This window comes from Platalea leucorodia, assembly GCF_965183815.1.
Source record: "Platalea leucorodia genome assembly, chromosome: 3".
NCBI lineage: Eukaryota > Metazoa > Chordata > Aves > Pelecaniformes > Threskiornithidae > Platalea > Platalea leucorodia.
The window spans coordinates 23,003,327-23,028,908 of NC_138825.1; the positions used below are offsets into that span (position 1 = coordinate 23,003,327).

The window sequence follows — 25,582 nt, forward strand, 5'->3', positions numbered from 1 at the left end:
CTGCATGCCTTTATGTAAAGCCACCCCCATTACTTCTGCCTAGATTAACACCCACAGGAGAAGAGAGAAAGGCTTTTATTAACTAACTGTTTTTGCGTACATCTGTTACCTCAAAGAAATATAATGTAATAACAAATATTGCTAACTTTTAATAGTTAGTTGTGTATGTTTGAAAGCTGGGAATTAGGGTTCGTGTTACAGAAGCAGTAGCATAACTGATCTCTCCTCAATTCCAGAAAAATAACAGTTTCCAAATCTGTTGGCGCTTAATCAGTCCCAAAATTGACAGCTGAAAGTTGTCTTGAATTCAGACTTTGAAACGGCATAATGCATTGCTTGAATTTGAGTTTAAATAATCCCGTAGTTCAGGACCCTGGAATCTCGCTTCAGCTGTTGTTTAGACTCTGCCATGATGTTGTAATCGTTACTTTTATTTTCTTGCGCTATGGAAGAGAGAACTTCCAGTGATGTGTATGTGCTTCAGCACGTGCAGCATGTGATCCAACTTGTAGAAATTGGACCTGATAGTAACATTCCTAAACAGGGTATGATTGAGGTGTCTCTTCTGAAGAATTCAGATAGGCGAAGCATGGAAACTATGTAATAACTTTCTTACTAGACCTTCTCCATCTCAACGAATATGCTGGAGCATCCACTCTTCCTTTCCTCTTCCCTTGTTCCCCAGTGTTTCTTTCTAATATCACACTTGGTATTGTAGCTCTAGCTTTGTATTATAGGAATCACTGGGAATTTTTTAGCTGTCTTTGAGATTTGAATGAGGACCTCGGGGCCTTATTTCTAGTCCTGGACTTGAAGAAGGGTGAACTAAATATTGGCATCAGTGGTGTTTATTTCTGAGTTGTATGATCTGTATCAAATCTTTCGTTGAAAGCAACCTGTGTCATGTGTTGCATTATGTAGCTGTAATGAACTATTTTCTCATTTTCTATTAGGAAAATACTAAATAATAGTTTAAATGTGGGGTAACAGGTACCTTATGATGAAAATTATTTAATTGTGATGAAATATTTCTTTCTAAAACAGGTTGGAAAAGCTCCAAAGGACAGATTATGCAGAAGGGCAAGTAATACTATTTCCGTCTAAATTGAAATAAATAAATAAAAATGCCTTAATTTTAATACTAGTTTGTGGTTTATTTTTGAGCTTCAGAAAAATTCAAAATGCAGCTCTAGAGAAAACATTATGAATTTTAAGAAATGTCAATTAATCTGTATCTGACAAAGCGAATGAGAACAGTAGTATAGCTTTGCGTATTATAGAAGGTAGACTTGAGACTGTAACATGACAAGTTACTATTATTTTTCATGCGTAATTTCATTAGTTAAAACCTTTTTGGAAGACAACCGATATGCTCAGAAAATGAAATTTACTAGATGTGATTACTTGAGGAATTCAGTCATCTTTACAGATACAATATTGTACATGGCTACATTTAGCTTCATTCCTATTTTTTCCCTGTTATTTCTAATTCTTTGTTGTACTTAAGTGAATATTTGTTTACCTTTAAATATAATAGGTTAATAAACTGAGCTTAACAATGTGTTTTATGTCAACAACTGTCTTCTCAAACATACAGAGCTAATAAAAGCCTGTTTCAATTCCAACTGAAACACTTTAAATCGTACTGTTTGTTAACAGGACGTAGGTATGGGTGACACAGCAATGACAGCTTTTCTTGGCTGCTGTTCAGATCTTCTGCAGACATTGCTAGAGGTAAATTTTTATTTTTCCTGTAGAAAGTAAGGAGCTAATTGATTGAAATTTAATTTTAAAGAATATGGTTATACTAATTTCTGTACCATTCAGTTCAGACAAATATTAATGAACTTCTAGAAAATATGAAATTTTCTTTTTAATTTCATTGCGGAGAACTTATGATTAAAGCCGTGTCTTTCGCATAAAGGCCAATATAGATGACATTTTGTGCGTGACTACTTTTCTGTGTTGCTCTGGCAGGCTGACGTTAGTAGCGACGAAATGCAGGCCCCTGTCTTGGATACTGAAGATGCTTGGGTGTCGGTAGAAGGACCAGTATCGATAGTAGAACTAGCCCTTGAGCAGAAACGCATTCACTACCCACTTGTTGAACACCAGTTTGTGTTATGTACTATCTTGTTCGCCATCATGAGGTTTTCTCTGAAGAGTGTGAAGCCTCTTTCGCTGTTTGATAGCAAGGTATGTCTTTTGAAAGCTTATGTGCATACATCTTAATATTGCCATCCTTCCTCTTGGTATCTATAATATATGCTAGCTTTCACTCTTTGAACAGTTCGTGCATAATTTTATGAGAGACATTTAGTCCACTGTGGTGCATTAACGAAGTTTTCACCAAAATTCAGGCTGAGGCCCAAACTTGGTGCTTTTTCTTACGAATAAAAGATTTGTAGTGACCTCAGATGGATGAAAATCAGCTCCTTAATAATTAGCTGGCCTGAAAATACTGCATGGTAAGAACACCGGATGACTTTTTTCTAGTTGCTTTGAGAAGTGCCAGATCAGAGAAAACATAAATACTTAAGGTCAGAAATGTTATGTTAATGTCACTGTTGTATCCATTATTGCTGATGATTATTCCAGAATTCTGAGCGTCTTGAAGAGAATAAATAGCTTGTCATTTAATGCATATAAACCACTTAAATGCAGTGAATATTTTTTTTTTTTAAATACAGTATATCTCCAGTCAGAGCTTGACCCTGATACAAAGCAGGTACCACACATTGAGCTTTTCTTCTCCTAGCTCTACCACGCTACAGTTCTAAAAAAATTTAAACACAAAGTACTGGTGTAGACTGTCATTTAATTCCTGCTGAGGAGAAAATGACTTAGTCCTGTAATACTGCGCAGAAGATTTCTTGTTGATAATTTACTGGAATTTTATAAATGCAGACTATTACTCTCCACAGGTTCTTGTCTGTGTGCAAGCTCTGATGAAGCAGTTGGGTCTGGTTTTAGCATTTTACCATAGATCAAATTCCATCATTTTTATGCCCCTTTTTTTTTTTGCTTACCTGTTACAGGAAGCATTAATACTACCTTTTGTCATTTAAGAACGCACATTACATCTCAAGAGTAAAATTAAATCATGTTCCTGTGCCTCCTTTCTTTCACACACAACTGTTATTCTCAGCCGCTGCCTTTTTGCCTTCACTCATGCAAGATTCCCATTTGTTCTGTGAGCTCTATGAGAGAATTTCTAACACGTCTTTAGAGAATTTTGGCTGACAGAACAAGTGTTTAAAAGTTTCGAAGACTATTCATTACCTTATTTCTGATAAGGCAAGTCACTGCCTAGACCTGTCTTTTAACAAAGGTGTTTTTTGGTACCAGTTTCCCTACTCCCTGCATTAGTACAGAGCAGGACTGCCAGGGATGCTTGGCATTGAGTCTGTCACTGCTGGAGCATGGTGGGCTGAAACAAGGGCTACCATGTGCCATGATTCAGGGGTTTACCTGAAATTTGATTAATCTGCATTTCAAGAGACCTTAAAATGAAGCGGTGTCAACTGTATCAATAGGTAATAGATAAGATGTATTTTTGTATCAGCTAGTTCACATTTCTTCCTTCATATTATGCTTGGTATGTTGGTCTAGAATGATAAGCCAGGGACCAGGAAATATATCCAAATTTCAGCTCCAGGTAGTACTATATCAGAAACCTAATTTAGCAGGCAGGTAGTTTTAAGTTTGAAAGCAAATCCTTGACATGTTATGATTGCATGAACAAAAGTATGTTTTCTTCTGTGGCTTTAACTTACAGTATTAATTTTTGTCCCCAAAGAAAAACAGAAGATGCAGTACAAATTAAATGTAAAAAATAAGTAGGCTTCTTAGTATTGGATCAAAATGGATTCCTTTTATTCCCCTGTATCTCTGAGGACTGTCTTTTGGTTCTCAATTTTAGGGCAAAAATGCATTTTTCAAAGACCTTACTTCAATTCAGCTGCTACCTAGTGGGGATATGGATCCAAATGTGTTATCCATACGACAACAGGTAGGTATAAGTTTTGTACTGAAAGTTCTTAAACTTCTAAAATTTGAAATAATACTGAAGTAACTTGCAATTTTTGCTTCCAAGTTCTTGGTCAAAGTTGTGAGTGCAGCGGTTCAAACACTATGTTCATCACAAAAGGCCAAAGAAGTCTCAGAAGAGGAACTGTTTCCTTTTGAAAAGGGGAAGAATTGGCCAACTTTGGCTGCGGACCTGGCTCAGTATCTTCAAATCTCTGAGGATGTCGTCAGAAGGCATTATGTCTGTGAGCTGTATAGTTATGGGATGGATCATCTTGGTGAAGAGGTAATAACAGCTTTTAACGATTTTAAATCAGTACAGCATTATGTCAGATATTCTGCTAAAATTACTTCTTCATGTACCTAAGATGCCTGGGAGGGTTAGGCAACTATTATCAGGCTCAAAAAATCCCCAGACTGAAAAAGTCAGAGGCTGGAAAAGTACTTTTTTCCAAGACCCATAATTACCCTCATTTTTTCTTCCTCCCAATAAGAATCTATGTATAGCAGCTAGTGGAAATATAAGAGGGAGTTACACTACTAGTCTGAACCAGTACAGCCTTTTTTATGGTACTGTATTTGATAGTTTCAAGCAGATAGAATCTGCTTTTTTTTTGCCTGTAATCTCTTCTTCTAGGAAAAGTTTACCAGTCCTTGGGCAAGCAAATCCTTCCCTTTCTTGAGGGGAAAAGCAAACGAGAGATTATATGGAAGTTAGGAATATGTGGCTGAACTGTAAAACAGATCTCATGCTCATGATAATCACTGTGTAAAATATAGAGTAACTATCGGTCTTTGTTCACTCTTCCGCTGTTCTGAAGCTTTGAATAATGTTCTTTCTTGTGTTACCTGTTACTATAATAAACGGTCGCAAAACTATTTGTCCTTTTAGTATTAAGAACCTTCTTTTGATACAGCTTTTCAAGCCTCCAGTTAAGCGAGCTGTGTCATGCTCAAATGGTTTCTAGTTCCTTATTTTTTTTTATTTTCAGGCCTTTCTTCAGGTGAGTGACAAAGAAGTTCTTGCGTCGCAGCTGCTGATACTGGCTGGACAGAGACTGGCCTTCGCTTTACTTCACATGCAGACAAAGGAGGGTATGGAACTCCTCGCTAGGCTTCCTCCAACACTATGTACTTGGCTCAAAGCTATGGTGAGTTCAGGTCGATTTAGGAAAACAGGTTGATTTTCAGAAGCTTCTGTTCACCAAGACAGAGATCACATCTGAATGGCCCTTTCTTACTAATGGAAACAAGAATTAGTTCTCATTTTTCCTGCTGCTAGTTCTGTTTCATGAAGGGTAAAGCAGTTTCATGGGTCAAAGCATCAGCTTAATTGAGTTAATAAGCCTTAGTAATCTGTTTTATGCAAGTTCAGGAGGGCTTATATGCAGATCATCTGTAAAATTCCTCTAATGCTGTGTTTATTCTTTTATATAGGACCCCCAGGAGCTTCAAAATGTAAAAGTGCCAATTGCAACAACAGCTACACTGGTTAACAAAGTCATAGAGCACTTACCGGAGAACCATGGGCAGTATGGCCTCGCCTTGAACCTGATAGAGGCTGTAGAAGCCATCTCGTCGTGACGTTCTCGGTTAGCACAGTCCCGCTCTGTAGCGGTATAATGCATGATTTTACACAATGAGGCTGAACTTTACAGAAAGAAACTTTTGTGTGGCTCTTGTTAAACGATGAAAAGAACAATGCTCCCCATCCCACAGTTTCAGAGGGTAATTTTAAATTGGAGTATATTTTAAATTCTGCACTAGTACAAAGACGTTTAGTTTCTAGTACACTTGTCAGTATCTGAAATGCTTTGTTATTTATTTCTGACTTGAGCGCTTTTTGCGGTAGTCTAAATTGGAAATGTTTGACAGCAGTTTTAGTCTATTTACAAAATCACATCTTGTGAAATTCTGTATTTCATGCTGGCAGTAACTGCTGCAGTTTCAATGTTCCATATATGATTTGTTTTACAAAACAAGCTGTAGAATTACACCCGAGAAAAACTTCAGTCTCTGAAGTTGCCGTGTAAAGCCAATACTGCTTTTTCAGAAGCTAGAGCTGGCGTTGGGCTCACGCCTTGTAACTGCGTTATACGTGACAATGGTGACTGCACTAGGCATAGGGTGAAATGTGCTGGGGCCTTACGCAAAGGGAGGACAGCCCGCGCGAGAAACAGCTTGGCAAGGAGAAGCCAATTCTCCAGGCACAAATACGGACTCATCTTTTAGTCCGGATCTCCCAGGATTGTCTCTAGGGTGCTGGGCTTTAGCTAAAACTGGATTTACATCCCTCTCCTTTATTATTAAGCTCTGCTGAGTTTAAGTAGGTCAAGGAATGTCTTACTCTAAGATTGTTCCCCCATCTTATCACTGTAGAAGACGTAGTATGCTATAAATCTCTGCACATGTTAACTTGTAGTCAAAAACTGCTTAAATAGTTGACCCAACTTCACTGAAGATCTATAGTACTGAGTACTTTAGCCTTAAAAACCCCCACTTTTATTTACACTACCTACAGGGAATCGTATAGTGAGCATCTTCACTATTGGAGTGGTATTAAACATGATTATCTTGCATCAGTTAGTACTGTTTACTTTCTACCTAAAGGAAGCCAGGAGAGAAAAATGGAATTGGTGTAAACTGTTTTTGTCTTGAAGTCAGCTGAAATTACTAGCTCCATCTTGTAACCTGCTCCTCTTGCGTTGTATGTAAGAAACGTTCATAGTAGTCTGCCTTGTTGGAGACAGAATTTGGTCTCACCTTTCTGAAGTATGTGCTGCTGCCATCTAAGGGTTAGACTCCCCCTAAAAAAAAAGGTTCTGTAGGTGGCTTGTCCTACACAGCCTCCTTCACCTGTCCTCATCACTGCACACTAATGTAGCTGATGAAGGCTTCTGGAGAAGTTTTGATACTAAGTGTTTGACTTCCTACAGTGATACGAGATCAGAGTAAAGCATCGTAACAATTCTAGTAAGAATCAGTGGCCAGCCCAGGTCTGTGTTTTAGGTACTTCTATACTGACTTCTGTAACTGAGGTTAAAACAAACAGCTGTAGGGGAAAAAATGGAAGAAGGGAAGATTGTACAGGTGACTTCACCACCTTGCCTGACAGCACTTCAGACTTCTGCAGAAATGAGTATGCTAGAGACTTGGTCATCACGGAACCTGAGGAAAACCAAAAGTGTTTCTTAGTTGTGTTACATTCCTGTATGGTGGTACAGCTGTGTAAAGGATTTTACTGTAACTGAGTACCATGTCAGAGCTGACACACTACACCAATCCAATCTGTAATGTACTGTAAGTAATACTCTGTATATAGTGCTATTTTGTGTCTAATTTGCTGTGGATTTGTGTAAATTGATTAAATAAAATTTGAGGTTTCATTGTGTCTTTTCCTTTTTTTTTTTTAGGCAATGGTGGCCATCACCTTTTCTTCTGTTGTGTTTTACACAAGAGGAGCAGACACTCCCATGTAGAGAGGATTGGTTCTCTGGACCTACCTCCTGCCTGTATAAAAATTAAACAGTGCTGGTTTACTGTAGAGTTTGACTTAAATGGAAGTGAACTTCAAAAGAACACAGGTTGCTAAAAACAAGTAAATCAGTCAGTTATTTTGAACCACCCTTTTTATTAAGCTGAAAAGTGATATACACAATTAGGTATATATACATAAGGTTCCCCCCGAAACACATGATAATTCTGCTCGAGCTTAAGCATCTGGTTCTACAGGCTTCAGTACACAGACCTTCTGGTTAGCCGCCACGTTGTACACGTCCGTACTCGGGACTCTGGAGCAGCTTGTGCATAGGTATTGCACCTTCACGTGCTCCCTTTTCCAGCAACGACTTTCAGGCACCGTGGGCAGGGAGTGCTTGAGGAATTGGAAGTGTATCTCCTGCAGCGAGGGCATTTTGCTTTGGCAATGGGTAGGGCGATAACTTTATATGAAGATTCTTCACGGATATCACCACCTGTTAAAGAAAGCATTATTACTGTAGGTGTAGTTAGCATACTCTGCCTATGAAGCGAACAACAAAGTATGTTGTAGTGCAGAAAAGAACCAGCTGCTTAGCAGAGTAGCCTGCCTGGAAGAGTCCCCTTACCTTCCAAGTTAATCAGAAAGTTCCCAGTGACGATGTTTGCATCTGCGGGTGTTTCTTTAGGTAGCTCACTCAGCAGGGTGGTCTGGGAAGCCATCATGATTTCATTCAGCTGTGAAACACTGGACATTTCTTCAGCCTGCAGAGCCTAGGGAAGAGAGTTAATTTTCAGACTTGCAACCTGGTTTTGTTCTTCAGCATCCTCCTCCTAGAGAACGTTAACGCAAAAGCAGAATTACGGTGTATGTGATTGCAACAGCTGTCATAGCCTTACCAGGAAGAGAGCACGAGTCTGTTTACACACATATATGCATATACTTAGCCACAGGCCCATATAATTATGTTTAAATCCAGCATCAAAACTGAGGTCTTCCACTGCAAGCTCCAAGATGCTCCATTCTTTAACACAAATGCTAACAGGGTGGTTCCTAATCAGAGTGGATGATTTGAACCAAGAGCCTAATTTACTTACTCCTTCCTCACTACTCAGCCCTGGTGAGACACATCTGCAGCACTGGGTCCAGTTCTGAGCTCCCCAGTAAAAGAGATGTGTGAGTCCAGCAAAGGGCCATAAAGATGACGGAGCGGAGCATCTCTCGTATGACGAGAGGCCAAGAGTTGGGACCGCTCAGCCCAGAGAAGGCGCAGGGGGATCATATTAACCTGCATAAATAGCTGATGGGAGGGTGTAGAGAAGGTGGAGCCAGGAGCTTTCAGTGGCACCCAGGGGCAGGACAAGAGGCCACAGACACAGACTGAAAGAGGAAATTCCAAGAAAACACAAACCCGCTTTTTTTACTGTGAGAGTGGTCAAACACTGGCAGAGGTAGCCCAGGGAGGCTGTGGGGCCCCCATCCTCAGAAGTATTGAAAGCCCAACCGGACGCAATCCCGGGCAGCCTGCTCTAGCTGGCCCTGCCTGGGCAAGGGGCTGTGGCTATACAATCTCCAGCCGTCCCTTCCAGCCTCAACTATTCTGTGATTTTTCTAGCGAGTACAAAGCAGAAGAAAGTTTACAGAAATTGGTATTTTTTGCACAGACAACGCTAGTCTTAGTTGCCTCTTTTACCTCCATTAATTCAAATAGCAATCCAGGCTCAATTACAATGACGGCTTCATATTCCAAAGCATTCTTGCCAGAGATGGACCCAAGGAACGACTCTCTCATTGCGCATGCACCTTCTATTGCTTCCTCAATGCCAGGCTTCTTCCACGCTGAGCTTGCATTAATCCAGCCAGTACGAAACACACCCTCCGAGTCTTCAAAGCAAAGCAAACAAAGGAATTTTTCATTTAGTGTCTTTCTATTCAAGTGTTTATTAAATGAATAAAAAAGAATGGCATATCTCTGTATTTGCATTCCTTTTAACTGTGCAATTAAACAGTGTCCTAAAAGGATTCCTTAGAAATTATATGTGCTTTACCTTTCTTATAAGGGAGGTGCTGGAAAACCTCCTCTGCCAAGTGAGGAAGAATTGGTGCAAAGGATCGGACTACTACGTCTAAAGCCTCTGCTAGCACCGTTTGACACGAACGACGCTTAGGATCTTTTTCTTCTTCACAATAGAGCCTGCAAGAGAGCGACGAAAGCTGGAAAGTATTTGTATGGTCACGTTAACTGTTCTTGCTCAAGAGCTGTACGTTCAGGACTGCCACTGAAAGCCCAGAAGTCTGGCCTAGCTTGCCTTTCTAAGTAAAGCTGCTCTTAATTGCCCTTCCTAGGCAAGCACAGTGGTATAGGTACAGCACCATTTGCATATGCAGCCACATTTTGTCATAGGAAAGGAGATTTTGTACATGGCATGCTAGTTTTTGCTTCATTTGTGTAGAGGAGAATCTTTCCTCAGGGAGGTGAACCTGCGGCTCTGTTTGCCCTTTGTTCTGGTTCATCTATAAAATTTAGCATTAGGGGTTTTTTCTTTTTGTTCCCCCCTTGACTTGCATTCTGGAAACTAAAGAGCAGTCTAACCCCCGATCAGTATAGCCCCCTACCTCCCTCCCCCATGAAACAGCCCTTTCAAAATTTACAAAGGTATCAGTCACATCCTTGGGATTCTTTACCTGGTTTTTAGATCAGTAAAAGACATCAGGTTGCCCAGGTAAGTGCTAATAGCCCTCCCCCCTACCTTCCCAAATTCAGATGCATGCACTTCTAAGTAGAAATACAGATCCAAGAATCTATCCTCTTTAAAATTTTATTTAGTTTTAAGTGCGTATGCTTGATTACCTTTTAAAAATTATTCAGTACCCCTAGTGGACAGAATATAGAAGCACACCGATGACAAAAATACTCAGCTGAAAGCAGCTAAGCTTTCACCTGTGAGCTTTAGTGCACTAAAACACAATACATAACCGTGAAATGTTCTCTGAGCTATCTATCTGTATTCACTCAACATTCGTCTGGAAAGTTATTACCTCCATCTCAAACCGATTAACTTGTTTTTTCCCTTTTAAAGGCAGCAGCAATGAACTTACTTACCTGTCTTTGATTATGGTGAAATAAAAGTTAGACAAGTTTCTGGAACAGAATGCTTGCAATAATCGAACAACTTTGCTGTAATCGTACTCTTTGTATGCTTCTGTAACCTGGGAGAGGGAGCAGAGAGAGATAAGAGCAGTGTATCAGTTCTCATCACATGGCACACCATGACAACCCCTGATGAACCTGACCTTAAAGAAACTATAACGAGTGACACAGTCTGGGAGAATCTTTTCTTTAACAAGTTGTTGGGGGGGGGGAGTTAATTCAGTTAACAAGCAGGACAAAGAAATAATTTAAATTCAAATTTGAGGGGAGAGGGGGAACCCCAGAAATTATGCCCATACTTTCTCATTCAGCAGAATGGTTCTGAGTGACAGAAATGACTAAATTTTGGACTACAGCAGGTTTTCAGAACTCTAGAATTTTTTGGTTTTGTTTTTCTATATCCTATTCTAACTATTTCTAAAGACTTCTAATTTGAGGCCTTGGGTGGGGAACTGGTCAATGTCAAAACCGAGTTAAGAATGTTAAAAACAAAGCCTTCCTCTCAAAAGCTGAAACAGGCTTAAGGGAGTGCACATTGCATCAAAGAAACCTTTGTGGTCATAATTTGCCTACTTGACACATACTCTTTACTCATACACTTAAAGAATTTTCCCGAGAGGGTATAACCAATAAAAACCATTACACATATATTCATCTAAACACAATTTACCCCTACCTTGCTGCCATAATCTTGTAATAAATGCAGCATGTATTGATCTACTATGTACATCTCTGAAGCAGGGATGGAATCGGTTTCTGGGTTGAAGCCAGCCATGTTTCCCAGCATGAAGCGTAGTGTATTCCGAAGCTAGGAACAAACCAGAAAAATTAAACATTAATGGTCTGCACTTTAGATGAAACACAAAATGATAATATTCTATAATGAATTAACTGAAGCTGGCTGTTTTCCAAAATGATTGTTTGAATAGTTACAATAGCATGATGAAGAACATACGCCAAAAGGCCTATAGAAAAGTAAAGAAAAGACTGGCTACTACCGAAGCGCGCTGCAAAAACTAGTCTTTTCCTTAGTACACTTTACTATTTGATCCACAGATGTAAAAAGCAGTAGTACCTACCTAAATGAGTTCAGAAAAGCTTTCTTTATTCTAAAGACTGAAAAGCTTTGCAATGAATTCTACTCAGCCAACACAAAACCAAATAGAAAGAGGACCTGTTAGCGTTAGCATATTTGGCTCTTACCTTGTTGATATCATCTCTTGCAGCATTAAGTACAACAGGCCCAATCAGCACCTCAGTAAAAACATTCGATTCTGCCACCCACCAGCGGAGAACATCGGCACCGTATGGAGGATCCTTCGTGTGATCCTACATAGAAGCAGAAAGGCACACGAGTAAAACTGCTGGGGGTGCTGCAGCATGGCGAGCAGTGCAATTCCATGTTGCCAGCGCTGTGAACGTACCTGTAAGTGTGGCCAGAAGGCCTCTGGCTTTTGGAGGCCTTCACCCTCTTTTAGCAAGATTTACTGTTAAGCCAGGGCTACAATATATATTCGCAGCAGTCTGTGTACAGGCAATGCTAGAACTCAGGTAAGTTGAGAAAAACTCATCTTACAGCCTTGAATCCTTTTAACACTTAACATTAAAATAGCAACGTTAATATCCAAAATAACATACTATACTTTTTTCCCTTGAGACTGTTTTCCACCCTGTTTTCAACTCTGCAAATGGCTTCTCTCCTTTTTGAAAGAATAGAAACTATTGTGTGTTTTACTGAATCAGATAAGCAAGTCTTTCTAAGGATTGTTTCTTTTGTCTAGGGAGTTGCAAAATCTGCTTAGCAGCCTCAGGAAGAGCAACAGCAGGACTGGGGAGGGGAAAAAGTTCAGAGCATCACCTGCAGTGCAACCTCCCTGACCATGGAACGAAGTTCCAATGAACAGCCTAGGCTGAGAGCAGACAGATTGCTGGGGTGCAACCGCTACTCCGACTGCTCTACTGCTAGGCCCAGCTTGGAGGTTTCCGTCCATTTGAAAGCAAAGGTTAATGACTTCAATTTTTTTAACGCCCCCATCACTCCATCAGTGTTCCCAAGTAAAAAGGAACCATTCTACACCTTCTATATAACGCGTTTTCTCTTACCACAGAAGAAAGGTGTGGGGGGTTTTTTGGCACTACAGCTGAAGCAAAACAACTCAAGGTTTTTACTCCAGCCAAATGGAATTGCAGTGTAGCCAAAGTCTTTTAGAAGAGCCTTACAGAGTTCTGCTACAAGACAGCTGTTTAGAGAAAAACATGCCACAAGACAGCTGCGGAATCTACTAGTAAAAAATTGCACCTAGCAACTCTAAAACTCAGGAGTTTGACTTACTTCACCTCCATTGATAACTACATCAGGGTCAACCACGTTGCCAATAGATTTAGACATCTTCTCCCCTTTCTCGCCAAGAGTAAATCCATGAACTACCAGAGTCCTGAAGAAAAGATTTTAGTGAAAACAAAATCCCAGTGAAAAATCTATGTTAAGAACAGATTTCTAATGAGGATATTCATAAGTAAAAACATACGGAAATCCTTTATTTTGGTAAGCCTGAGGCTTCATCTGTCGAGTTCAACCAACCATGAATATGCTGTACTACCATCCAAGTAGTGCATACAACTTTACTTTCCTCGTTTAATTTTGCCATGCGAGCAACAGATTGTTTGCAGATATCCAGGGCACACACATTTCAGATGAATTAAAGGCTAAGTATTATTTACTCTTTAAGCCAACACATTTCCCAAAATTGCACAGCCTCCTTGCAAGTGACCCACATTACCCTTCTCTACGCTTTTCATCTTCCAGGGGACAAAGAGTACGTCACAGCTCCAGTATACGACAGGCACACAGTGATTCTGCATTCCTTACAGCCTAACATTCAATTGACAAGTCAATGATCTTGGGAGATTTTCATACTGCACCTTCCATAATAACCCCTTTGATTATGGGAGTGGGAGAGATGGCAAAAGAACAGACCTGTATCTGACAGTGTAATAGGATATACCTAAACAACGAAGAAAACATCTACTAAAATTATGATGGAAAAAATTTAAACAATAAATCCATTACAATCTAATCCAAGAAAAACTTTATACTGAAAATATAAGAACGTAATTCAGATACTTAGTAATGGCTTGATTCCTCTTGCTTATACCCTGCTGTCCACAGTATCAAGAGCTCGCTATCTAATAAATGAACTAGCAATGTGTTTGCAGTCCACACACTTACTTATATGGTGCTTTTTTCCTCGCTGCCACACTGGTTAATAGAGAGGATTGAAACCAACCTCCCAGTTGGTCTTTTCCTTCAAGGTATGTATCTGCTCTTTGCTCTGCACCTTTAAAAACAGAAGATTTTGTTTAAAATATCAGCCTGTATCTTCAAACAATTAATACACTTAACAGAAAAATCTCTGAAAGTGATTAGTAAAACTTATTCTGCTCTTTAAACCCAGTAAATAAGTTACTTCTATAAATGGTGTATGGCTACTTGAACAAGATACAAGTGGTTCATTAGTATCACAGTTTTTTTTAAAATCCAAGACTCACTGAATTCCAAAATCTAACAAATAAGCTTGCCTTCCCCCAAACAAAATAATAAATTATGAAAACAGAAGCTATCACACTCAGAGCACTTCATAAGAAGTTCTCAAAATACTTTCCAAGTACTCCTAAACAAACCAAAGGATCCAAGAAAAGATCACATACTTTGGAATTAATAAAAATCTCTGCTACAACCTGAAACTTCACCAGTTGGGAATTACTCAGGATACAAGTCACAGACATAACGTGCCTGACTAGCCTGTGTAAGGCATTGGGTATTTTCAGAGGAGACCAGGAAGCTTTGGCAGTGACCGCAGCTTACCTGCAACAGAATTTACATTTCTGGCCACTGGTGTTGCAGGAAGATTAAAAATTTCAGGAAAGGGTTAGGAGAACATGGGAAACACAAAGCCTGTTGTGGGAGAGAGGGGTCTGGAGGAGCCTGGCTTGTTTAGCTTATCCAGGTGAAGGCTGAGTGGAAATATTATTCCCTATAAATACAGAAAAAAGAAGAATGCTGGAGAAGAACAATTGGAGCTAATGAGTCCTGTTGGCGTCAGAGAAAAAAAAAAGGGGGGGGCTACAAGGCACAGAGTAGACTGGGTATTAGCTGACTGCACATTAAAAATAGAAGAGCAAACCCAGCTTTGCCACAGGGCTGAAAGAGGTCAGCAAAGTTTTAATGGCTCTTTACTGGTGGAATTCAGACACCGTACAAAAAGGTGCAAGACTTGTTGACTCCAGAAGCCCCTCCTTGTCCTAAACAATCCCAGACAGGTCACCAGCAGAGTGAGAACAGAATCATGTGGAGCAGAGCAGAACATGCAAGTCAAAGCCTACAAATGTGCAAAATTATGCACATATTTGGCAGGAATTTAGTTTTGATTCTAAAAGTTGGTGGTGTAATTTTCCAGATATTCAGACAAAAGTTTCTCTACTCAGTTTTTATCTACTAGCTCCTTTTATCCTCTTCCGAGGACCCCTGAGACAATGCTTCTTTCTGCTGCTGACACACTTGATTTATTTGTTTAACTTAATGGAAGTTTCGATATTTAGATCCATCCTGCAATAAAAGGAAGTTCAACATTACAAAGGTCAAGGCTATACAGTTCCAGCTGGCACAGGAAAAATGTGTGGGTGGATGTTACAGTTTTTAACACATTTGTTTATTCCTTCAAGAAAATCTACAAAGAGTTCGGGTTTTAAAAGTAGAATAAGTAGGGATCAGCCTTTGTATTAACAGACTGCAAAAATACTTGTGAGGACAAGATTAAAATACAGAATATTTGTGGTAAGGAAGAAAATAACAGTGGAAAAATCTGTAACAACACATTGTTATTTACAACTAGTTTACTAACCACTGGTTTGAGAGAGGTGAACTTCTCATGGAAATGCCAGTATTTACAACTTAGAGAAGAATTTAAACAGACAACTGATTACAAACAGCAAACTGTATTGGTCTTTCCTGACAGGAACAAGCAGATCTAGCAGGCTGGCTAATGTAGCTTACAAAGTTAATGGAGGTCTGAACATTTTCTCTCTGTAAAATACAAACACGGGTTTTGCATACACAAAGCCTGCCTTTTAAGTGCACGGGTAGCTCCCCTGCCTCAGTTTCATTAAAGTTGTGATGGCTGTACATAAATTAATTAGAACCGTGTGCACGTTTCTCTGTAAATGGAAGAGTACGTCCGACAACCCAGAATAAACTTTTCAGTTGTTTATTTTACACTGAGGTATATAGTACATAGGTCATTAAGGAGAATTACAATTTATGATCCTTCTGGTTTGGATTTCAAGATTCCATATCTTTGATCTTAGAGACTTTGCCTTTTAGATTAAACTTATTGTATTTTAATGCCAGGAATGAATCAGCTAAGATAAATTCAAGTCTCTCAGTCAGCACAAAAGTTTAAACACTTAGATAGGTAAGTTGTAAAATAATCACATTCATTCAGTTAAATATTAGCCAATAAGATAGGGAAAAAAGTTATGATGTTGAAAACTACCATCATTGTGATACAAAACTACGGGTAAAAAGCTGTGTGACTTCTACCAACGGCATATCACATTGCAATACAGTCCAGTGTGCATTATTAAAGGAAATATTTTGAAAAATAATAATCTCAAGTTTGTAGTGCAGATGGCACTCTGCCCAGGAGGAAAATGTCAAGACTAAGAGAATTTTAAGACAGAAAAGAATTCTCTAAAATGGATACTCCAAAGACAGCTACTGAAATAAGGACTATCAAAAGGCTGAACGCAAACTAAACTTCAAAGCAAAAAAAAAACCCACCAACAAAAAAACAACCAAAAAACCAGCAAGTGCTTCTGAACCAAATTTTGCTTTTACCAACACCTTCTTTTTGGAGGCAGTGTATTAACACTCTTCGACCTCACAGCAGTACTGTGAAAATGAATTTATTCATGTATGAAGCATTCAGACTTAAATTTTAACATTACATAAAAGAATATGGAAATAGTTCTTTCAAAAAATATTTGAGGCATGTGTAGCAAGTAAGAAACGGGACTAGACAGCACAACAATAAAATGTTCAGTGAAAACAGTGTTAAGCCAACAGAGCATTAAGGAAGCAAACTCTATTCCCAGAAAACTTCAGTAGCAGTGGGTTTTTCAGAGCATGATGCACTTGTGGATCCGCTCTCAATGGTGCAAGGGAATTAGTATTTATTTTACACACAATCTAGTTCTAAGTGTACATTTTTTGGTTTGTGACTAAATCTTTGCTCTTAGTGTGTAAGTCGCACCTTCCTACCTGCCACACTGCTGATGTAGAACAGGTTGGTTCATTTGTCATTTAGCTAGAAGTGGTACCTTTGATACACCTAGGCTGGAAAAAGGAAGCCAACCATAATTCAATGAAAAAAGAGCAACTTTAAGTCATTTCCATCAGAACTGTTCCCTGTCGCTGGTAGGAATTGCAGGCGAGCAAGCGTTAGAAATACAGCTGTATCCATGCAACCTATGACTTCAGCCACTGAGCTTGCTGTCACTGAGCAATTCCTTTAACCTGTTCAAAAACCTCATATTGCAGACACTCTCGCTCCTCTTCCTCCTCCCCACCCCCTTCCCAACCTGCCATGTTTTTTGAAAGCAATCTGTGTGGCCATCAGCTAAAGGGATGAATTTTATAACTGCTGCATCTCGTTTAATAAGCTCGGACACAGCTAGTTCAAGTCCAGTGAAAACTCGGGCCTAAGTTCCCCAAGTTGCAGAGATGTTGAAGAGAACAACCTATTTTTGTGAGACTGGAACTGGCAGGGAAATCCGTAATGCCGTTTATTCCTGCTGGTTACTAACAGACAGATCATTGATTTATAATTTTCAACAACTTGAGTTCACGGTAGAGTGAAACAATTATAAACATTAGTCTCACAGTTTTAGCCATCTATTATACCCTCCAGTCGCCCTGAAATTAACTCCTGTGCCGCGGAAGAGCCACTGCCATGGATGACACTGTCATCAGAAGGCAAGCAATAACTGCTGTTATCACCGATCTCCTACTACAAAATTAACAGGTAGCACTTCACAGGTAGCACGCCAGCTTCCACATGCCTCCGTGCTTTCACGAGTTTAAGCCACAGGAAGGTCTTCTTCCTGTTGTGACATTCTCTAAGCAATTTTGGATTTCTCTGTGGATTTCATCCATTTTTCCCCCAAGAGTACTTTCGAAAAGAATCCTATCAGTTAGCCTGTTTGTAAGCCTTGCCAATTGTTTTTATTGACATGGGAAGAAGTTCTGCAAAAAGTTTTCAAAGCTGGAGCATATTGGGAAATACAAGACAAAACTATTAATTCAACTTCTCTGGCAAAGTGCATTTTTCATAAAGGATAAATTAGAATAACTGAGACGCTACTACCACTTCTGGCAGTGGCTGGGAGCCTCCATTACATAGGAAAAAAGGTAATGCAACTTTTGTGTCATTTCTGACGATAGAGAAGTTTACAAGATCACACTGCTTTTTAGTCCTTCCCCCAACTTTTTAACCAGCAGGGCCACTCCACTCATGTCAGACAGCAAAAGAAGATGTCTTACACACACCAGGTTCCAGCAAGTTTCATGAAAATAGATGACTACACAGAGAAGAGGAACTTTTAATGGTTCCATGTAAGAAGAAGTCTGTACTGTGAAAGACCCAACATTTAATTAGACATTACAGAATCCATATGGGAGCCTTACACAAATGATCAGTGAATCAAGGGTCTTGATTCTGCTGTTCCTTATTAAACACGATGTCTTTCCTCTACACAGGATTAGAGGTAGTTTTTGCATACCAACGTGTTAAGCCCTTAGAGAATACAAGTAACTGTGCACATAAAATGCCACTACTTTGTTATAGCTTTCAAAACCAAACCTGAAACATTTTTAAAGAGTATGAACTTTAATACATGTAAAGGTCTTCTAGAAAATGAATGTTTGCTGATGGTACTGTTGCCTGACCACGTTGCTAAGAAATAAAACCTCTGGTAGTAACGTGTTTTATAATTCAACAAGATTGTTATCACGCATTTGTGTACTGAGGGTTTAAAGTCCAACAGACTTGATGTATGGGACCAGACTCCTCCTTTAGAAAGGACTCCTGACTGGACCATCCTCCAGGCAAACAGTGTATATTTTATATATTTTTATACAAATATATCTCTGCTACCTGCTGAGGGGCAACTACTGGCAGCAGGAGCTATAAATAGCATGTAGCAAGTATAAATATTTTAAGCCACAATATACTGTTTTAGTTACTGAAAGTAATCAGAAGTGAAAAAAGACACCTATGCTGTTAAAATTATAAAACTTACTTAAGATTCAGCAGCTGATCTCAATTTTGTCCTGCTTCAAATATCATGCACAAGCACAAACTGAAATTTGTTACCTGAAAATAACTGAAGGAGTTACCAACTAGCAGCTAAACACTTTGGCCCTTTGTCATGAAACTTCTAAACTCAAATACGTTCTGATTAGAAGATAAATATGGTATGCCACATGGCAGAATCAGTCAGAATAGAACATTAGGAAAATCTCAACTTCAACTATGCTGAAAATGAGTTTGCCAACGTTAAATCCTTATCTTTACAAGCAAAAGCAGCTTTACGAGAAGTCACAACCAGTTTGCTGCTGACATAATCTAACTCAGTTTTGCTGATACCAACACCATCATGCAAAACAGTTGTATTTTGTTCTCCAAGTATTTTAAAAGAAAGATCAATGTATTCATTCTGTACCTTCCAAAACATGAGCCCAGGAAGTTCCACTGTCAAACCAGATGTCTAGGACGTCCTGTCCCTTAACATAATCCAAAACATCATGACCACCAGCCTATTGGAAAAACAATTATTAAATAATGCAAATAGAATATGCCATATCATCAATGCTTTTCAAAGCTAGAAATAAAGTAGATTTGGTTTCCGAATCAGTTTTGTACAGGCTCTGCTACCAACTTTGGAAGTGAACACATAATAATTGAGATAATTTTTCACAATAGTTTTCAAATTATTACTGATGAAAACCCAAAACAGAACAAGGGAAAATTACAAAAAACCCTCTGAGATGGCAGAGTAATACTACAGTTTGTGTGCTAGCTTAAGAACACAACAGTTAAAGGAACAATAAAAAGTTAGGAAGAACTAAACAAAAATTTGAATATACTTTAATAACAAAGACTTAATATATATTTGGGCTCATAATTTGGTTAATTAGGATGTCACTTTCCTCCTGAATTAAAACAAGGAGGACGGAGATCTCTGCCCTGAATTAATGGCACAAATCTGATTGTGTGTATTTTGCCATACTCAGATCTCACTTTCTGAATATTCCTTTCACAGGATACCTTCTCATGAAGGTACAAGATTGAAAAGGATCATGGGAATATATGAAGGTTTTATATTATTTCTCGTCACTGAACTGTCTCAAGCACCTTCTGTATTTGAAGTAAAAAAAAAAAAATTACCTTCGCTACAGCCTCTTTTGATAGTAGTTGTTCAATAGGAAGGGTCCACCATGCATCTGTTCCTTGCTGCTCCACTATTTTGATGATATTTGTGATAGTTTCACTGGGTTAGAAGGAAAAAAGAGGTTCATGAATTGATGAGTTAATTGCACCTTTCTACAAGTATCCCAGATCCAAAGCAGTGAGATACACTGATAGAGAGATCAAGCTATTTAAATCTGTGATTTTCCAGCTTCTAATCCAGACAAGACTCCATGGAGATTGCTGCCTGTATTAAAGACTTCCTACTTTTGTCTTCCAAGATGGGTAGGGTTGTGTAAAACCTGGACATACAGAAATCCACAGGTACCCCAAATAGCTTTTTCTTCTGCAAATACTCAATAACGGGGCACTCAGAAAAGATGTCAGCATCTTGAAAACTTCCAAAATCCATTTCACTTGCTATTTCTTGTACTTACAGAAACGAAACAACTATTTCCCCCCAAAATATTTGCTCTTTTTGACAACAGGCTTCTTTTCTCCACTGGATAAAGAGACCTTGAGAACTCACGTAGAAATGGAGAGTTAGGAAATGGCAGCATTTTGAATAACGTACTTATATATTAGACTTCTCGTTGCCTGGTTTCCCCCTTTTTAGCAATATGTTTTTTAAACGGTAAGAAACACTTCTATATAAATATATTAATCCCAATAATGTGGGAAACTGAAACTTCTGTACCCAGTAGAGGAGTGATGTAAACAACCATTCAACACTCACTCTGAAGGCAATATATGAGTTCATATGGTATAGCACCAGCCAGGACAAAGGTCCTGAAATAAATAGATACTATGTAAAGAAGAAAAATAAAAGAAATTAACTAAGCATTTTTCCTGATGTGAACAGATATCACAACCACAAGGCGTGCAGTTCTGTGCACTATTTATGACACATTCAATCGTTGTCCCCAGTAGGTAAGGCTATGGGGAATTGATTTTTAATATCATTTAATGCCAAGTCTAGACATAAATTAAGATAGTCAAAAAACAAAACAGCCCTACACACTTTGTCTTGTTGACTCACAGACCACTTATTAAAAAGGTGATTTCTTAAGACATCTGCGTATTTAAAGAGTACAGCAGATTATCATGACCTGCCAACTTCAAACTAAAACCCCTGTGCTACCCAAGCCACCAGAGATTGGTTTTTAACTCGAGAAATGAAGATTTAATCCATTGACTAACTTCTTGACACAGTATTGCAAAAGGGGAAAATATAAAATAATGATCACTCATAATTATCTTGAAAACACAAAAGGCAGATGATCTAACTTCTTTAGTGCCATCACTCGGTTTTCTAGTTGGACTTCAGCACAATATTTTTTTCTGCACTGCTAATAAGCTGAGCTACGTCACTACAACATTTAGGGGACACTCACACACAGAGTTTAAGCATGAAAACCCATGTTCTCCAAGAAGATGTAGAACAAATTATTACTTAATTACATGACATGAGGTGCAACAGTAAGCAGAAATTGCAGTTCTGCTCTTGATTGTGGGAACAAAATTGCAATGATAGACCAACAGTTTTGTATTAATCAATCATTCATCAATTAATCGATTTACTTTTCAAAGTAAATTCCTGTAGAAGATCCCAGCAGGTTTTCTGGAGAGAAAACCCACTAACCAGTAACACTCACAAAGCGACAGCCAGCTAGCATACCGTCGCCATTCTTACCCTTTCAGACTAGAAAGGATATCATTCACCTTCCAGTTTAATGATGATAGGACACAATTTATGGCTTTGTAATATATCTTCTAGCATTTATCTTGGTAAAACAACATGTAGGAGCTCCAGTTCTGAATGGTATCTTTTCCTTTGAGAAATATTTGCAGAGAGGCCTATTAGCCTATACTTCCAGTTGTGAAGTGTTACTTCTCCAAGACAAAAGCAAACAACTTCAGTCCTGGTAGATTCCTGGCAGACAGCTGATAAGCATCCCTTATGTCTTGCCTCCTTCAGACTAAACCTTCCAATTCAGAAAGCTCTCAGGAAAAATCGAATAAGCCAAGGAGAAGTTTGTTTGTCTCAGCCCAGACTGAACTATTCCACTGAATTTGTCTTTCTCTTGTGGGGTCAGTACCTTCCAATGAAGAGGCTGGCTTCACACCCAGACCTTCAGTGATGGCACAGACTGTAGCACCTGGGACCATTTTAAAAAAAAGCAATACACAACATTATTTTTCACTCCTTGCCAACATAAGGCTCCATCTTTGATTCTTCTCAAATACACTATCAGTGTATTTTTAAAGACAATTATGGATAACTAGTTGTCTCCAAGTGAATATTTCAAGAGCGCTCTCCACAGTCTCAATGCCTTCCTGTTACTGGCCAAGTCTTACCCATGAAGCCACCAGCAGAAGACAGAGTAGCTAAATTAAAAAGAGGATAATTTACCCTAAAACGTGCTTATTATCAGCTAAAATGTTAGAGCATGTTGAGTGATTCATGGAAGAAGTAATTCAGTGCTCAGCTAATGGCTCTGGCATCAAATGAGAGCCTAGTATAGAAAAGCTACCGGCATGCCTTAGAAAGCAAGTAGAAAATTTAAACAGGAACTAAGCTTGTCTTCCACATAACTTTTCCATATTGCAAATACATTTCGGTGGAGGGACATAAACTCTAGTGATGAATTCATTTTCAAACTATACATTGTAAAGCATTCAACAGGTATTTGATGATATCAATGTTGGTTTTTTTTTTTAAAAGGTGATAAATCCAGCTACAGACCAAAACTAACAGCTACCTTGGACAAGATGTAGGAATACACTCTTAGCAAGCGACGCTTTCCAGCAACTGTCTGGATTCAGTTTGATGACAGCAGAAATCTCAGTTTGTCAGATGTTCTAAGCTTTAAGTAAAGGAGATACAGCCTAAAGCGCCACCAGTTTTCTGACTTTGCAACTGTTCATTGCAATGCCATCTCTCCTCAATGGAAGAGATAAGGATTAGGGTCAGGCCCATCAGACAAATATTTGGAGAAATTAACAAGGGGGGGGACCTGAAACATGGTGTCAGTGCAAACTATATAACCTGTAGTGAGGATGAACTCTTCTTTCCGTCGGAGGCAGAGGGAGGGACAAGAAACAAATAAAACCTTGCTATCAACCTCCCTTGGGAAACCATCATAAAATGACTGCCTTCATTTACAGTAAGTATTGCCAATACCACACAACAGTTGCCTACTATTGTAGATACACCATTACTACAAGATATACTATGGACTGACCTTTTACCAAGTGCATTGCAAAGGCTTATACTGTTAATTTATGAAGGGCAGAATTATTTTAAAGACACATTTTCATGACACGTGAACTAACAGATATGACTATGCTACAGATCAAAGTTTTCAGACAACTAAAAGAAGGTCAGATTTGTGTTATGAATCACTTACAAGAAATAGAGTCAGTGACACTGAAGCCAACTTATTGACCAATATTCTCAAAATCCTATCATAGTTTAAAATAAAAGAAAAAACATTTTAGCAGTGCAAGTTTTTTTCATTATATTCCATTTCCCTGCAGAATGGAAGTGAACATTAACAGTCAAGTATTTTATAAGAGGAGATCGTTAAGATCAAAGATTTCCAGGATACCATTTCACCAAATACTTTTTCCTCTTACAGTTTGAAAAACCCAAGACAAACAAACACCACCACCACCCCGCCCCCCCGTTCCTCTAATCTCTTCCCAGGATCCTTACGATTAACTATTACCAGAGTGAGAAAAATGACTATATTTAAGGTATCTGTATCATAAGGACAAAGATTTTTGCAAAGCACTTCTATGTAAGGTGCAAGTGAAAACCACCTTTCTCAAATAACTACTCATCACTTTATAATCTGTGGGCTTCAACGTGAGCATGATAATTCACTGAGTTAGCAATAAACACCATTGTAAAACTTTGCCCTGTATTCATACACTATCTAGAAGAACTTGCATTACGTGTCACTCGCTACGTTTTAACACTGAAACTCCTATGGCAATTCACGCTACCACGACACCAGCCAATCACTCTGAAGTCTGATATTGATTACGCTGAACACTTATTTAATGTGTTAACAGAAATTAGGCAGCATTAAGATATAGCCAGGAGGAGAAGAATACAGTGCTTGACGTTCTCTCGACCTCTCTTCAAACAACAGTAAAGAGGGTAAGTTATATCCTTTTTTACGTGAACGTTGATACTGCAGCAGTAAGTATTTAGGTTATGGTAAGTTGCTATTGCTTACAAGTCACTGAAATGTCTTAATATTTTAAAAAGCAAATTAGAGCACAGGGTAGATGCACTTCAAAAACAGGTTGGGGTTTTCTTTGTCAGAAATTTAAGTTACTTGTTAATCAAAGTAACAGAGAAGGGGACAAAAGTTCTCAAGCATTAGAATGATCTTTGCAATAGTAATTATTACCAATATCTGAACAGTGAATTTGTAAAGAAATTATTGCATGAGGTCAGATTAAAGTAAGTATCTCACATTTATTACCTCGTCTGAGCTACTACTAGAAATACAAATCTCTCATTTTACTTTTGGAGCTCTTTCTCTCTTCTCTTCCACGAGTTACAGAATTTCCTAGAATCAGAATGTTTTCTCTTGAAATCTATTCAATTTTGGAAGTTGACAAACAGTATAAGTGTTTATTTGTGCACATATTCTATTTAAAGCCTTTTTTCTCCACTCGTGCAGAAAAATTGCACAGAATCTTACCTCTGTATTCTTACTGAAAATGGCAATAATGACAAATTGTTCTCTCTTTTCTCTCATATAGGGTTTTGTTATTTTATAATAATTTTTTAATTCCTGATCATAATATGATGTGGTATACTCTATATAAAGAATCTAATAATCAGTAGAGTATTAAATTTATAAGCATAGACAACAGCGTCATACATCAAGTGTCTTTTAGGGCTATGGGAGGCCACAGCAGCAAAAAGGAAGACTCATGGAGATCTTGCATCAAACTTGTTGCGTACAAGATTACAATCTAGCTCTTGGCTTTCAAGTTCGAAAGACAGGATTGTTGGTGTGGGAAAAAGATTCTGTTAGAAATGAACAGTTGCATCTTGAAAGAAAAGCTTTTTGCAGCCTTTCGCATGACAAATTCAGGGGAGACTCTCACTTAGAGGGAAACACAGCGGTTTATTTTAGGGGCTTTTTTTTTTTTTTTTTTTTTTTTTTTTTAAGTCTTTTTACAGGTGATACACAAGCAGGATTACTCAAGATTGACCATGGTGCTCTCATATGTAACAGCAACTCCATGTGGACTACACTGACTTCCAGTGGAGATGCTGTTACTTTTGATAGCCACTCAAAAACTCCAGAGCAGCTACTACTAGAAGTACGTATTTATTCAGGATAAAAAAAAACAGCTTTTGTTTTGCAA

At 38.6% G+C, this 25,582-nt stretch overlaps 2 protein-coding genes and 1 long non-coding RNA gene across 12 annotated transcripts in view; 2 read left to right on the top strand and 1 right to left on the bottom strand.

Annotated features, from left to right (window-relative positions):
* RAB3GAP2 (RAB3 GTPase activating non-catalytic protein subunit 2) overlaps positions 1-7,543 on the top strand; it is a 50,060-nt gene extending 42,517 nt beyond the window's left edge. For 5 of the 8 annotated variants that reach the window (XM_082307167.1, XM_082307170.1, XM_082307169.1 and 2 more), the window contains 7 exons: positions 1,045-1,080; positions 1,660-1,734; positions 1,978-2,196; positions 3,923-4,012; positions 4,097-4,315; positions 5,022-5,180; positions 5,467-7,408. In XM_082307167.1, the coding sequence (XP_082163293.1) occupies positions 1,045-1,080; positions 1,660-1,734; positions 1,978-2,196; positions 3,923-4,012; positions 4,097-4,315; positions 5,022-5,180; positions 5,467-5,613 (945 nt within the window). In that variant the 3' untranslated portion in view covers positions 5,614-7,408. Of the gene's footprint in view, positions 1-1,044; positions 1,081-1,659; positions 1,735-1,977; positions 2,197-3,922; positions 4,013-4,096; positions 4,316-5,021; positions 5,181-5,466; positions 7,409-7,442 lie in introns of those variants that run through there. The other 3 variants (XR_014227706.1, XR_014227707.1, XM_082307168.1) reach the window with 3 other exon arrangements.
* Positions 7,544-7,849: 306 nt separating this feature from the next.
* Positions 7,850-25,582, bottom strand: part of IARS2 (isoleucyl-tRNA synthetase 2, mitochondrial) — a 28,754-nt gene continuing 11,021 nt past the window's right edge. For 2 of the 3 annotated variants that reach the window (XM_082307175.1, XM_082307176.1), the window contains exons 13-23: positions 20,165-20,267; positions 19,440-19,533; positions 13,888-13,996; positions 12,991-13,093; positions 11,862-11,987; positions 11,335-11,466; positions 10,611-10,717; positions 9,556-9,701; positions 9,201-9,391; positions 8,136-8,280; positions 7,850-8,003 (exon numbers count right to left, since the gene is read on the bottom strand). In XM_082307175.1, coding sequence (XP_082163301.1) covers positions 7,852-8,003; positions 8,136-8,280; positions 9,201-9,391; positions 9,556-9,701; positions 10,611-10,717; positions 11,335-11,466; positions 11,862-11,987; positions 12,991-13,093; positions 13,888-13,996; positions 19,440-19,533; positions 20,165-20,267 — 1,408 coding nt within the window. In that variant the 3' untranslated portion in view covers positions 7,850-7,851. Of the gene's footprint in view, positions 8,004-8,135; positions 8,281-9,200; positions 9,392-9,555; positions 9,722-10,610; positions 10,718-11,334; positions 11,467-11,861; positions 11,988-12,990; positions 13,094-13,887; positions 13,997-19,439; positions 19,534-20,164; positions 20,268-25,582 lie in introns of those variants that run through there. The other variant, XR_014227708.1, reaches the window with a different exon arrangement.
* Positions 11,983-12,972, top strand: LOC309588204. The gene is made up of 2 exons (XR_014227709.1): positions 11,983-12,084; positions 12,440-12,972. It is a non-coding gene; the product is annotated as an uncharacterized lncRNA (long non-coding RNA).